Source organism: Apodemus sylvaticus, chromosome 14, assembly GCF_947179515.1.
Source record: "Apodemus sylvaticus chromosome 14, mApoSyl1.1, whole genome shotgun sequence".
Taxonomy (NCBI): domain Eukaryota; kingdom Metazoa; phylum Chordata; class Mammalia; order Rodentia; family Muridae; genus Apodemus; species Apodemus sylvaticus.
The window spans coordinates 87147978-87163083 of NC_067485.1; the positions used below are offsets into that span (position 1 = coordinate 87147978).

The window sequence follows — 15106 nt, forward strand, 5'->3', positions numbered from 1 at the left end:
TTAGGAGGCTCGTGAAGCCCGCCGCTCTCAGGTCTCACCCTACTCCCAGCGCTCTGAAATCACTTCTTCCCTTGAAGCCTATACCCATCCATCACTGTTGCCCTCTGGCCGGCTCTCACCTGCCTGCCGCACCTGAGATGCTGGGCCCTTTCCAAATCTCTTTCAGAGGTTCACTGTTGTCTGAGTGTCCTTTCCTGTTTCATGTGCGTGTCAGGGAAGGAATAAACAGACCAAGTGTGTCGTGTGCCTTCATTTTAGAGACAGTTTCTCTCATTTAACTGGAGCTCACCAGTTAGGTCAGGCTGGTGGACTCCAGGGTATCCCTTGTCTCAAATACCCCCAAACCAAGATTTTAAACATAACCACTAGGCATTTTTGTTTTGGAGAGTCCGGTGCCTTGAATGTTCTTAATTGTGTACAGACATACATCTTTGAGTGTTGCAGGTAGAGACCAGAGACAATCTTCCTCTCTCACTCTCCACCTTTGTCTCTGACTAAACCTGGAGCTGACAGTTTTGGCAAACTTTGCAGGCCAGTGAGCTCCAGGGATCTGCCTGTGGTTCTCTGTATGCTGGCTTTTATGTGTCCTGAGATTCAAACCTTGCATGACAGGCAGTTTACAGAAAGGATCTCCCGAGTCCTAGTGCTTTTTTTTTTTTTTAAATACCACTGTGGTAATTTTGCTCAATACCATTTTGTGGTTCTGTGGCTCAAGCTCAGGTCTTGATGACCGGGCGTCAAGCATTTTCTGACTGGCTATCGTCAGTCCAGTCCCTATGAAGTGCATTTATTGAACACTGAGGCCCAAAAGTTAAAATTATTTTTTGGCCCATGACTGCAGAGTGCATGTTGTTAGGTTGTTTTTGTTTTGTTTTGTTTTAACATGTTATTAATCCATCAGAGCTTTTGAATGGCCAGGTGCATTGGCAACAATTATAATCTGAAAAGAATCATTTGTTTTTAATAATACATTTTCAATACTTGCTTAAAACATTCACTAATCATGTTCGTAATAGTCAGAAGTTAGTCCCCAGTGGAAAGTCAGCTAGGTCATTAAAAGCTTCACTGCTGGGCATTGACTTCTGAAGCTAGTATGTCGTAGAGTGTATCATCTCTCAATGGGAAACTGTTTGACTTAGGTGAAGCACTCTTCTTATGTGTGTGATGGTAGCTAGGTCTTCTGGCTACATCTCTGCGTCCTCTGCCTCAGAGCCTGCTACTTCACCTGTGTTCTGGTGTAAGGGAAGTACTTCTTTCTTGCCAACCTCTGTCAGCATCGACAACTTCCTCACCTCTCTCAACTCCCTCAGGATTCAAAAGAGGGAACCTTGTGACCCATCATTCCCGTATCCATCTGGGAATATTGTGGCTGGTTTGGTCTTTCGTCTGGGTCACTGGGATGCCCTCTGTCAGCAGGAAGGCCAGTTGGCTCTCCTGTTACTCTGTATGCACTGGCTGATGATGTGACAGCTGCTCAGCTTTGCTCGCTCTGCTGGGACACGCTTTCTCCACGCAGCTTAGTCATTTCTAGGTTTTAAAGAGAAACACATAAGCTCTTCTTCTCCCTTAAACACTTGAAGGCATTGTACGGTTCATTTCAATGTTGTTCCCTAGGAAACAGGGAAATATAAAGCTGTTCAGAAAAATTTCAGATCACATATTCATCTATTAAGTTCACTATCTTACATGGGTGAAGCTCTTGACTTCCCAGAACAATTGCAGTGGTGACCTTAAAATTCAGATAACCATAAAATACACACTAAAGTTTGAAATATTGGTGATTTTAAAAGTGTGGCACAAAGACACAGTAAGTGATGACATAGGGGAAATAGCGTGGAGATTCTTGCTTGGCTGGGGCTGCTACCTGTCAATGCTCATAACCTTGATGGGCACAGCATGGAACAGGAGGGGGGTATCTCTTGGCTCTCAGTGCAGTTTGAATTTGGGAACAACAATTCCTGTCTTCAGTGATGGGGCAGCATCTTGAAGCTACTATGAGACAGGTCACAGGTACCATGGCTTAATAGAACTAACAGTGGCCTATGAGTCATCAAGGAAAAAAGCTGTACCAGCCATTTTTATACTAAATGGGTTATTGGAGACTGAAAAATCAAAAGGGAGCATTCAGTGACATCGGGTGGCAGCCAAGGATCATGTTTGGAATTCTTGAGAGAAAGGAGCCTGGGCAACAGACCTTCTGGATCCAACAGGTACAGTGTAAAAAGATTGTAAGCTGAAGGGTAAATTTCCTATGTTCTTCCAGACCTTGTTAATGAAAACTTAGCAGAGCTTCTGTCAGAGGAAAAGCAGTGTTTGCAGAATCCTTGCCACCTAACAAAGTGAACTAAAGAGCAAGGGCAGAGCCTGGAGGGCATCTTGTTGACCAGTATGATCTGCTTCTTTGGTGACATAGTTAGTCACTGTTAGTCTCCCAGCAGTATTTGAACTTCTAGGTGGCTGCTGGGACAGGTCTATGCTTTTACCAGGCAGATAATGGAGACTCTTAACTGTGTTCTCAACGAAAGAGTTATGTTCATAAGTAAGGAACATAACTCCTAAGGAACTTAACATTTCCAGTGAAACTTGGGAGAAACTAATATGTTCACTTTGCTAACAACAGTGACCCATGTTCACTGTTAAAGCCTGAATGGACGTAGCTTTCAGCCCTTGTGTTTGAACTGTGGACCAATGGTACCAGGATTAGTGTGTAGCTTCCTTCTTACTGCATCGTATGTCCCATGTCCAGAGCGTGTATTCAGAAGCTGGAGCAGTGATCTCGATCTTCCTTCCTGAAAGACTTGCTCTAGCTCACAAGTCTTCCTTCCACTGCTTTTCAGAGGGCTTGTTTCCCATTAACTTTTTCTGTTGGTTTGAAACACTAAGAAGTCCCCATAACATTTTTAAGGCTTCGGTCATGTACCTGCCTCCCTTGTGCATGCGCGGTCAGTGCAATGAACATCTCCAAATGCTCATCTGACGCTGTCAGTGTGAGCTCTCTCCACTCACAGAGTGGAAGCATGCCTGTGTGTGGTCCAAAACATGTGAGTTCCCAGTCTCCCCGTTGCAGCCTGAGTGGTGCTGGGACTGTCTCCTTGCCTGTGTCTCAGCTACAGTAAGCTGTCCACCGTGGGCAGCAGCCACTCTTCAGGCACTGTGAGGGATGTGCACTGATAATGTGGTCCAGGACGTCCTGCATTACAGGATTGCTGCACCCAGTAGGTTCCTAGTAGGCTATCAAGGTGCCCTGAAGGCAGTAATACATGTGGTGGGAGGCCAGAGGCTGGAGGAAGATGCTTGTCAGGCAGCATTGGTGTTGCTCCTCAGGACCTGATGGAAGCCAGCCCAGTGAAGAGCCCTGGTGGTATTTTGAGGTAGCAACTCTAACACAGGTGATCACAGTGGACTCAGTGCCCAAAGGCCTGGTCACTGTGGGACCAAGGGACATGCTATAGGTTGCTTCTCATGCCCACCTTTGTGGCACAGTGGCTCCTCCTTCCTCAGGGGTTTAGCCCCTACTAGGCTAGCTCAGCAGAAAGCCTGGCTCTTCCAGTCAGAAAGGTTCATAGCCTAAAGGCTAGCCAGAGGATCTATAGAGCAATCCTCACGCTTACTTTCCTAAAAAAAAAATACTTTAAGAAAACCTTTTCTATAAGTAAATTAAAACTCCTCTTTATATTAATGAATCTCCTTTGGGGAGTCTGTTCAGTTGAAATAATAGAAGAGATGAACAAGTAAAAATAAAATTACAAGTTGGCAGGTCATGTGTGGCTTGTTAGGCCACACAGACACGGGATGCTGTACATCTTGATGCAGTGGCTGCTCACTGTGGAGCAGCAGGGCACAGAACTCAGCCTTTCTGCCCAGGGTCTGGTTGCTGTTACAGGGAAGGCAAGCAGCCCATCTTAGTGACCTCTTAGGGTTTAGAGGGTCTTACGTGGCTGTTGCAGGAAGGGATGATGATAGGTTTTGACTTGTGTTTTAAGTAGCTCACCTAAACAGTTTAGTGTTGGATTTTAGATGTATCTTGTCATTCCAGCTGAGCGGATTTAAACATTCAAATCTTAGAAATTCTAAGGAGCTCCTAGGAATAACGATTTTTCTATTATCTTTCTGGATGTCTAACTTAATAGTTTCCTCTCAGAATTTGGATTTGTTTGTACTTTTGTTTAAGACCGTAGGACCATCTTGTTCTGTGATACAGGCTGGCCGTGAGCTTGTCAGCCTCCTGCCCAGCCTCCCCAGTACTAGAGCTGCGGGCATGTCCTGCAGTGCCTGGGTTCTCTGTCCTTTTAGCATCAGAATTTATTCATAAAAGATTAAATATGTTAGAGACTGAGTTGGTGCATGCTGCTCTGTATACATGAACAAATATAAGCTTGGTGCATTGTTCATGTGAGGGGAAAATAATGGGCTTTCGCTTTCTTCTAGGAAAAATTCCTTTGCCTATCGGAAGAAAAGAGAAGAGAAGTTTACAGTAAGTATAGAAAGTGGTATGGGGTTTGTGTGTATGTGTGTGTGTGTGTGTGTGTGTAGTCACACACACAAGCTTATTGACGTGTGAACCCATGCACTAGAATACATAAGAGCCAGAAGGAGACTTCAGGTGTCTGCCAGTCTCAGCCTTATTGTCTGTAGACAGTCTCTTGCAGAACTGGAAGCCCACTGTTTCAGGTAGGCTGGTCAGCCAGGGAGCTCCTTTGATCATTCTGTGTCTTCCCGTCCATGCTAGAGTTCAAGATTCAAGACAGACAGCTATATTTATCTTTCTACATGCCTGCTAGGGTTTTAAACTCAGGCCGTCGTGTTTGCAGAGCAAGCAGTCTCACTCACAGAGCCATCTCTTATCCCCAAATGCTTCTCTTTATAAGATGATTAAGTCTAATAGTAAGCAAACTTGAGCACTAATTAAGGCATTAAGAGTAAGATGACGCTGGGCAGTGGTGGCGCACGCCTTTAATCCCAGCACTTGGGAGGCAGAGGCAGAGGCAGGTGGATTTCTGATTTCGAGGTCAGCCTGGTCTTCAGAGTGAGTTCCAGGATAGCCAGGGCTACACAGAGAAACCCTGTCTCGAAAAACCAAAAACAAACAAACAAACAAAAAAGACTAAGATGAGGAGGAGCACTGCAAAGAACTTTAAGGTGATATCCTTAAATTGTAACTGACATTTTTGGTCTAATTAGGAAAGGATTGTGGGGTTTTTAGGAATTCTGATGAATATGGTGTGTTCCCTTAATATGTAAATAAAGGTGCCGTGAACAGTTCAGGTAAGAGCTCACTTTTATGAATAGTTAAATGTGGCTGTTCAGAAAAGTCCTCAGCAGATAACTATAATGGGATTTTTAAGCAGGAGCGCCCCTCCCAACCTTTGGGAAACATCTTAAGACTCAGAGTTGATGCTGAAACCGTGGCTAATAGGCAACATCAAGTTTGTTTGGATGTTAGATGCAGCAACCAAGCTAGCATAAGCCTGTCTTCCCTCTGCAGCACTGTGAAAAGTGGTTTCATTTGTAACATAGATCTTCATAACCTGGGGGGTGTATGGCTGTCTTTCTTCCCATTAGTAGAGAACCATCACCTTTTTCTCAGCAGGAAGCAGTTCCTGGCTTCTCTTTTATTGACATTTTGGGGCTATTGAGGTAAAGGTTACTTTTAAACAAACTCTGAGATCACATCTGATCTGATTGCCAAAGAGATCAGTTGTGCTACTAAGAGAGCAGTTGTAAGGGCCAGGCACACTTCCACTAAAAGGTTGTCGGTACAACCTCGGGTTTGTCTGTCACCTTAGATACACATTACATCTTTTAACCTGTTTACTTTTGAATTTTTTTTAATTGTGTCTGTGTTTGTATGTGTGCATGTGTGCATATATACAACGCACATGTTTGGCCCGTATATGAAGGTCAGAGGACGACCACTTATATGAGTAGTTTCTTTTTTTCTTTGTCCTATTGGGTCCCAGGTTCAGTTTAGGTCCTCGAGCTTGGCACGGCACTGAACCCGCTCACTGGCCCACTGTTTACATTTGAACTCTGACATTATTGTTTTTCTAGACTCTGCTCACAGTTTTATCCTATTGGCTTAAATTTCAAGTTAGTTGGAGCCTAGAAATTATTTGTGCAACATTTATACATTTTTGGGTGGATGTGAAAGTCAGAAGATTCTTTGCCTTGTTTTCTACCCTGGTCACTCACTGCACACTTGTGTGACCTTACGGGGTGTCGCTGTGTTGCAGAGCAGTCAGACGCAGTCGCCAACGCCACCAAAGCCTCCATCACCGAGCTTCGAACTGGGGCTGTCCAACTTCCCCCCGTTACCTGGAGCTGCAGGCAATTTGAAGGCAGAGGACTTGTTTGAAAACAGGCTTTCCAGCTTGATCATAGGATCTTCAAAAGAAAGAGTGAGCTAAGTGTTACCGTTGCTGATGTTCTCTAAGCACTGATTTTGTGCCCAGGTCCTTCACACACATTGGAAGGGAGCATAACTGGGAGGGACAGGTTGAAATCTGGGTGATAGGTGTTTGTCACTGAAGCCATCTGCTGAGGTTGCTGGGGAGGCCTGTGCTGTACAAACGCATATATTCATTTTCCTTGTTGACATTCAGAGCTTTTTTGTTTCACAGAACAGAAAATGAGACACAGGAATCAGAATTAGAGCAGAGATAAGATTTGTGGTGATCTACGTAGTGCAGGTAGGAAGGGCAGAGGCGTGCTGGGCTGCAGTGTGAACACCAGGCCACAGCAGGGTCTCCACTGCAGCCATCATCACAGGAGAGTCCTTCCCAGGGCTACGGCTTCAGGACACTTAGCTAGCAGGTCGAAGATGGGCTTTGTCTCTCCTCCAGGGCCAGTGTCTGAAGACTGTGGACATATGGAGAGAAGACTCTGTGCCCAGCTACTAACGTATGGCTAAGTGCTAGGGGCACACTTGAACGAACACACTACGGGGGACAGTAGAGTGGTCCTGGTTGCAGACATCCCTTCTGCTACATGGCAAACTGGCTGCACGTCAGATCCACATCAGACTTTTCTTTAGAGGGAAGGACCTCACTCCACTGCAGAGTTTAGAGCCACAGTAGTAGCTGCAGTAGTTCCTAGGGCAAATGACTTTGTTACAGTAATTTGAGACTAAAGTCAGGTAAAAGTTGAGTCTCATTGGGGTGCTAATTGCTACTGTTTTTAGCATGGACTTTGTGTGAAAAGATCCTATCTTTTCAAGTAAGGATTACATGTTAGAATTGGGATGTCTTAGATATTGTAAGTCTTAACATCCACTTACTAATTTCCAGTTGACTTATAAAACAGAAAATTATGCATTTCAACAGTCATGAAGTCTTGTTTTCAAGTATGTCCTCCTCCTGTAGTGATAAGTAAAAGAGTCCTAGCAGGCCTCCCAGCAACAGACAGTTGCTGCTCTGTATATACTTGAGTTTCTTCTTTCAAGAAACAACTGTTGCCTTCTGAGAGGTTGTTGTTGATTCTGTGGCCAAGTTATACAGACTTACTGCTGCCAGTAAGGAAGCCTGCAGGAGGACTTGGGACATCAGGCACCTCGCCCTCCATGGTGGACCTGGACTGGTGACTCTTTGCCAAGTGCCATGTGTGTCTGTGTTAGAGCCAGTGTTTAGCACACACTGAATCTAAATATGCTTTTGCAAATATAAAGCCATTGGCTTCCCTGGGTCAGGTACCTTGCCCTTGAGCAGTCATAAGAAACTTGGTTCTCAGCCAGCAGAGCCTCCGACTCTCTAGTGCACCCCCCCCACGCCCACACCCCAGGCAATAGCGTGAATTGCTCCATTCTCCCGAAGCTGCAGTTCCAGCTACTTTACTCTAGGGACTTTATTTTATCTTTGAACTTTTACCTTCTTTGAAGAGAAAAGCAGTTAGTAAATTTTGTCTTTTTGTATTTAAACTTGTGGCCAATTACTTAACTTGTCCTAAAATCACATAGTGGGTTAATGACATACAAGTGTGTGCACTTGTATGAATCATGGGGCTTCACTAAGCAAGTCATTGATGGGGCAATGTCTGGTTCACTCAGGTCGTAGCTTAGTGACCATGCCTATTAAGTTGGGTAGCTGATGTGTAGCCCTGCTTTCCAGGGTGGCTTGTAGACTCGGGTGACAGCTCCTGTGAGCATGTGCCTCCCACCACTGGGCCTGCAAGTCTGTGTAGGCCTGGATATGTCGGCCTTTGCTTTGTATTAGTTACAAGTGTGAGTCATAGTATAACTTGGTAACCCCACCCCAGCTGTGGGAGCCCTGATGTGTCAGATGAGTAAGGTGTGTGTTCGGAAGCTGTGCACTTGGAAGCTTATAGGTAACTGTAATGTACTTGCTGAGAGCAAGAAGGCTGCGTGCCGTGCAGCAGATGACAGACTCAGAATGCAGTTATGCTTGCTGGAGGCTTCTCCCTGGTCTTTGTGCTGTGACTTGGCAGTTGTTGGTAACATGCCATTGTTCTGTTTACCCTTCAACATCAGTCAGTAGGAGTGGGAAGTAGTCTCCAACAATCGGTTAGTGATTGCCATGGTTAGACCTTAACTTCTTGGGCAAAGATAGGCAACTGCTAAATACTACTTTAACGGTTTTCAGAACCTCAGTGCAGATGCAAGCACGAACACTGCTCCTGCAGCGGGACCCCGAGAGCCCTCCGTGCCAGCGCCCTGTGCTGTGTCGGCGGCGTTTGAGCGGCCCCCTTCCCCCGCCCACTTACCTGAGTGAGTATCAGCATTCTGCCAGCCTCTGCCAGGTACAAGGATGAGCGCTCTGTAATATTAAGTGTGATTCTTAAACCAGATGGCATTTTCGCAGGGATCCCAAGGTGGCAGAAAAGCAGAGGGAGACTCAGAGTGTGGACAGACTCCCTTCTACCCCTACTGCAACTGCATGTAAATCCGTGCAGGTGAATGGAGCAGCAACAGTAAGTGTCTGGCCTGCCCTCCACACACTCTGCCATTCCATGTGTGTCCTGCCTCTGATGATGGGTTGTCATTAGTGTGTGTGTGCCTTCATTTCTCTATCACTGAGGTCTTCAGCTTCAGTATGGAGTCTTTCAGATGGTAACAAGGTCTCAACTCTGTCCTATATGGAGTTGGTGATTTCTGCATTTATTTTGTGTGTTGTATATATGAAAAAGAATTAGCTGAGCGGTGGTGGTATATGCATACCTTTAATCCAGGTACTCTGAAGGCAGAGGAAGGTGGATTTCTGCATCTTAGGTCAGCTGGGTCTACAGAATGGATTTCAGGACAACCAGGGCCATGCAAAGAAATCCTGTCTCGAGAAAAACACAGTAATAACAAAAGTCTGTCTGCTTCAAAAGCTTAGACAGATGGGGGTTCTAAAGGAGGGGAATGGGTGGTCCACAGCTTCTTCATCCTTTGGGGGAGGGACTTGGAGGAGGGGAGGGAGAGATGTAATATATGAGAGAAGAATAAAAGGACAACAGGGCAAGGAGTGGAATAAAGCTGAATGACTTAAAGAGCAACTCGGTGTCCTGTTGCCCTGTTTATATCCCAGTGACTCTGCCCTTAGTTGCAATGCTTGGGAGATGGGGCAGAGAGATAACTGCCAATTTGAGTTCCGTGATCTACATAGCAGGTTTCAGCCAGCTGGGGATGCACAGTTAAGCAGGAGTTTCTGTCCTTTATGATCTGGCATCTCTGTACTTGGGAGGCAGAAGTAGGAAGATTGAATCCCACAATCTGCACGAGTGCCAGACCAGCTGCGCTCAGCGGAATACTCCCTCAGGAGGTGGAAGCAGGAGGGCCGGGAGTGAAGCCATCTCACGTCCTGGCCACTGTGTCACAATGGCCCTGCCTGCTCTGTGTGAGCATAGCACTGCACTAGTCCTGGCTTAGACGAGATGGGGGCCAGGGTTTGTGGCTTTTTTCCTTGAGCCCCACAGACTTCCATGTTTCTCAAGAATGTTTTAAGGCTTCGTGTTGGTCAGAATTTGGTCACCATTTTATTGCTGTGCCTTTATCACTCCTGGCTGTGAAGAGAGGCATTTCTATAGTACCTTCAGAGGGAAACTGCACTACTGCAAGGGAAGGGAGCAGTGAATTAAAAAAAAACAAAAAACCAAAGACGTCTGTATTTTTTTAACTTTACAAAACTAATTTTTTTTCAAGATAACCATGATTAGCTTAGGAAAAAATGGATGTGTATTTTCAAATTACTTAATTTTAATAGAAACGTAGCTTTATAGAACCTAAACAAATAAGCCCGAATCTAACATAAATCAAGAAAATGCTTTGTGCTTCAGGCCTCCTGCAGGAAACAGCATGGCTACATTATCCCTATTTAGTAATTATTCTTCCTTCTGGAGTAATTCCAAGCTCTGTGACCTATCCCAGCACCATAGTTATAAAGCCAACAAATCCTACAAGTACACCAACAACTGTTTTCTCAGAGAAGTCTTGATGCTGTCCATGTGTCCGCAAGCTCCAGAGGTCGGAGCTCTGATGCCGGCCGCTAGCTGCCACCGACATGCCAGAAGTGGCTATTGAATTCTGTGAATGTCTTAAAAGTAAAAATACCCATGAAGATGAACTTTTACTTAAAATAAAAGCTTTATCTTATATAACTTCATCCTGAAGGAACTTCCATCCCTGATACTTTGTATGCATAATCCTACATTCTGTGTTTCCAGGAATTGCGAAAGCCCAGTTATGCAGAGATCTGTCAGAGAACGAGTAAAGAGCCTCCTTCCTCCTCCCCATTGCAACCCCCAAAAGAACAAAAGCCAAACACTGTCACCTGTGGGAAGGAGGAGAAGAAGCTTGCTGAGCCTGTGGAGAGATACCGAGAGCCCTCTACCCTCAAATCCACTCCCGGAGTCCCCAAAGATCAGAGGCGGCAGCCTGGGCGCCGACCCTCTCCTCCAGCTGCTGGGAAACGCCTGAACAGAGAACAGAACACTCCTCCCAAGTCTCCTCAGTGAAAGCCAGATGCCTGGGAGGGCTCTGGAAGAGCTGTATTCACCGTGAGAAGCTCTCCCTTCCACTCAGTACGGAATGAGCCGCTGGTTAGGAGCTTGCAGTGTCTGTGGGGCCCGTGGGATACCTGCAAGTTACTTCCTTCTGTGAGTCGGATTTTCCCCCTCTTGAAAAAAAAATCTATTTTTCAGGATTTAATTATATAATATAAACCTTATTTTAGGTTGGTGCTTAACTGGAGGTGATACAGAAGTCTGATGTTTTTCAGGATAGAAAATGTATTTATCCTTACAAATGGATATTTTTTATTAAGCCTCCACATGGCTCTGAATGCAAAGCTATAATGAGTTTTTCTAAATTAAGGGAATTTTTTTTTTAATAGCTGGTCTACAAGTGCGCAGTGGTAGGGTGTCCAGCAGATGGCTGGGGCTGATGGCACTGGCGGGACGGCCTTGGCCTCACAGAGCAAGGGACTGCAATGTCAGGACACTGACACACGGGCATAGGAGCTGTGTTTTCATCCAAATCCTTAGCTAACAGGTAACTCTAGCTTTAAAACAAGATACAGATGTACATACAGTTCTTTTTTGATCTAGTGGGCAGAATGAACCTGCAAAGAGCACCCTAGAAAGATCTGAAACCTTTGAGTGTTGATGTCCTGCGAGCAAGTAACCAGCCTCTCACTCCAGTTCCAAGTGGCTACTGTGTAAAATAAGTTCAAAGCACATTGTGAATAGACCCTAGATGAAATTAGAAACTGCTGCCCACTGACGTCAGAAGTTGTACCATGATGTGTGTTGCTGTGAGTGGGCTCCCGTCCTCCAGGGCCTGCTCTGTCCGTGTCCCCACACACTCTGGAGAGTCATTTCTTAGCCAGCTCTGTGTGGATGTCTTCCTGTCCCTCTGCACCGGCACACGGATGTAGAAGTACCTAGCCGTGAGAGAGTGGTGTCTGTGTCCCCCTCTTGGCTGGCGAGGACAGAGTCCTTGCTCTTACCTCCAGGACGAGGGTCTTGTTGGTTGTCGACAGAAGCTGTACTTCTGAAGAGCAACAGTGCAGTCAAGTTAGCAAGTTATAATAAAGTTACAGATAAATTATTTTGTTTTAAAATGCCTAAAACTTTTCTTTAAGTATTCTAAGCAGCAGACATTAAAATATTTCCTGCTATATGTAACCATACACCTTATTCCACAAAATGCTATTTAACATGACTGAAGGTTGTTTTGGTTTCTTTTTTCTTTTTTTTTCTAAGGAAAAAATGATTTCCATCCAATATTTAAAGACTTGAATTTTATTTAAACTTGAAAATGACTTTGCCTTAACTTTTGTATAAGACAGCTTAGAGCTCACGGAGACCTGCCCCTGGGCTGGCGGGAGCGGATCGGTTACTCAGTTACCATGCGGATCTCCTGGTGTTGGCTTTGCTGAGCACGCATACTGTTGTACAAGAACTCCAGTGGTTTCTGTAACATACCTACAGATCTTCAACAGTTGATCTTTTTTTCAGATTGTTGAAAAATCCTGTAAATGCAAATAGTCGCTACTGTGTTAAAGTGTGCACTTGAGTGTGCTCTGCTGTACAGTGTAAATAGTCAGAACATATGAGAAAGGTACCTACAGAGGAATCTGATAAAATTATTGATATATTATAAAGGTTGCTGTTGAGCTGGATGTAGATAAACTAAATGTTGTGGTTTGAGTATTATTTTAATTTGTTAAGGTTTTTCTTTTCCCCCTTATACTGGTGTGTTGAACTGATTTTGCCTCTTTGCTGCAAAGGGAAATGGAAAGTCTTATTGAAAGCCTTTGGATGTTTTCATACTCTAGGTATGTAAGCACATACTAATCATATGTGATGTGTGAGGGTTTGGAAGGAGAGCAGAGAGAGCAGAGACTGCAGGATCTTCAATGAAAGTCAAAATCGATGTGCTAATTAAAATTATACTCTGTTAAGTGATATTTCCTGCCAGAGGCAAAGATGGCCTGATGCACGTGACCATGTCCTTCAGAGCAACTGTCGCTCAGTTACATAGGAGTACGCAGTGCTGAAGTTTCAAACGCCTGTGAAAGGAACATAGGACGAATTTCCTTATAGATGTCAGATCACTGACAAAAAAAAAAAAAGAAGAAGAAACAGCTGGCCTCTTGAACCCACACACGCAGATACTGTCTGTCTGAGAAGGCCGGCCTGAGGCCTCAGGCCCTTCCCATCACATCACGCCTTTGCTGGAAGAGGGGCCAAACTATGGTCAGCATCCCTCATCCCCGAGGGTGCTCTCACACAGGATCTTTGATTTTTAATGAGAAGTCCTTTCCCCAAGGCTGAGCATTGCAGCACGAAACCTGTGTGGCAGAGCCAGCTGTGGGTGCTTGCTGTCTGCTGGCTGGAAGTGTAACGCTCATGGCCGCATGCAAGAGCAGGTGTGCAGATGCACGAGGTCGGGACACTGTCAGTACTGCTTAGCCAGTGACAGCCTGGCACCAGGAACTAAAGCCTTGCTCAGCTGGGATTTTTATAGCACTCATTTTCAGGAAGCAAGGGTGATATGCCAAATAGCTGTATAATGTCAAAACAGAGACTTCCTGAACACTTTGAGGTTTTCCACTCAGAAAAAAATGGAAGTTATCCAAGTAGGAAGCTGTGGAGGGTGCATGCGGACTCTTGCTATGTCATACAGCCAGTGTGACATGTGGTCTCATAGTCTATTTTTTAAGTTTACTCATTCCTTTCAGTATCTCAAGGTATAGAATCAGAGATACCACAGTCACAAATGACATTTTTAACTTGTAAAATTGTGTGATGATGCTTAATTATAATATGGAAATACGGACTAGGAATCTGGCCCCACTTCACCAGACAGGAATTTCAAGTGATTCCTCTCTCATAGTCAGTGTCATGATGTCTCTGTGAATCCCTCCTGTCATTGCATCACTGGTTGCCACTAGCGGGTGGCAAAAAAAAAAAAAAGAGAAAAAAGACAAAAAAAAAAGGAAAAAGAAGTCTTATATTGCTGTATTAGGGTTTCTGCAGTTGATATTGAAAAACTGGTCCAGTGTGTCACAGCAGGCGACTGATGGTGCATACCTGTCTTTGTGTCCCCTTCAGTGAGCTGTAGTTGTGGGTTTGTGTGCTTTGTAGCCTGTTATACGGAAAGCAACAGACAATCGAAGATTCCAGGAGCGCTAACAGCTGCAAGTCACAGAACGGGAGTGTAACAAGTGGGAGCTTGCCCGAGGGTTTCTGTTTCTGTTCTACTTTTCATTAAGACTGGAATCAAGCTTACATGTAAACTATTGGTAATTTAAGTTTCCTTTTGTGTCATTTTTGTGTAAAACTGTCTAATTTGAAAAAATGTAGGTTATGAAAAATAAAGATTTAGGCACTGTTCAATTTTTCTTTTGATTCTTTTAAATTAAAATTTTCTTCAAGAATGCATTTTTTTAAAGATCCTTTGTTTCCCATCACAGCACATGAGGACGATAAAACAGGAGCCCACAACATTCAGTTTGAGTTTTAAAGTCGTCCAGCCCTCCCTCCTAAGCTGACTACCCACAGCATAGGACTGACGGAGCCCGCGGCCTACGGGCCCTGAAAGAGCAGCGCGTGCTGCTGACATGGAGCCATCTCTACCCCTCCAGCACTTCTGTTTGGTTGGGTTGCCTTGTTGGGTTGGGTTGGTTTAGGACAGGGAATCACTGGCCTGCTGAAAGTAGTTGTGTAGAGCGGGTTGGCCTGGAACTCAGGTCTGCTGCCTTCAGAGTGCTGGAAGTAAGCATGTACCACCACACCCAGCTTCCGGTGTGTTAGTGTTCTTTCCCCAGATTTGTGATGCCCCTCCCCCACCTTGTTACCTCACACCAACCATGTACACATACCTGGACCCATCTAGGCTTTCCGTTTCGGTTCTGGGACACAGTTCCCCCTAATTTACCATCTTCTGTTCTTTGCCACTCTTGTGCTGCTGGTTTGGGTAGGTATGCCCCGACATAGGGCAGGCTTGTGTCCATGAGACCCACTGCCCTGCCTCCTCTGTATGCCGGGGGCAGTGTAGGAGGACACTCAGACACTGGATCTTGTATTTGCAGACTGTATGTTCTCCCTGCACAGCTCTGGCTTCAGACTTTTAGAGAGACTTGATGTGCTTTCCCGCTTAGTGAAGCCC

General features: G+C 45.1%; 1 protein-coding gene across 7 annotated transcripts in view; it reads left to right on the forward strand.

The window, feature by feature from the left end:
- Larp4b (La ribonucleoprotein 4B) overlaps positions 1-14334 on the forward strand; it is an 81548-nt gene extending 67214 nt beyond the window's left edge. For 3 of the 7 annotated variants that reach the window (XM_052157689.1, XM_052157694.1, XM_052157693.1), the window contains 5 exons: positions 4429-4474; positions 6234-6398; positions 8595-8719; positions 8799-8922; positions 10657-14334. In XM_052157689.1, the coding sequence (XP_052013649.1) occupies positions 4429-4474; positions 6234-6398; positions 8595-8719; positions 8799-8922; positions 10657-10947 (751 nt within the window). In that variant the 3' untranslated portion in view covers positions 10948-14334. The remainder of the gene's footprint in view (positions 1-4428; positions 4475-6233; positions 6399-8594; positions 8720-8798; positions 8923-10656) is intronic. The other 4 variants (XM_052157691.1, XM_052157695.1, XM_052157692.1 and 1 more) reach the window with 2 other exon arrangements.
- Positions 14335-15106: the final 772 nt, after the last annotated feature.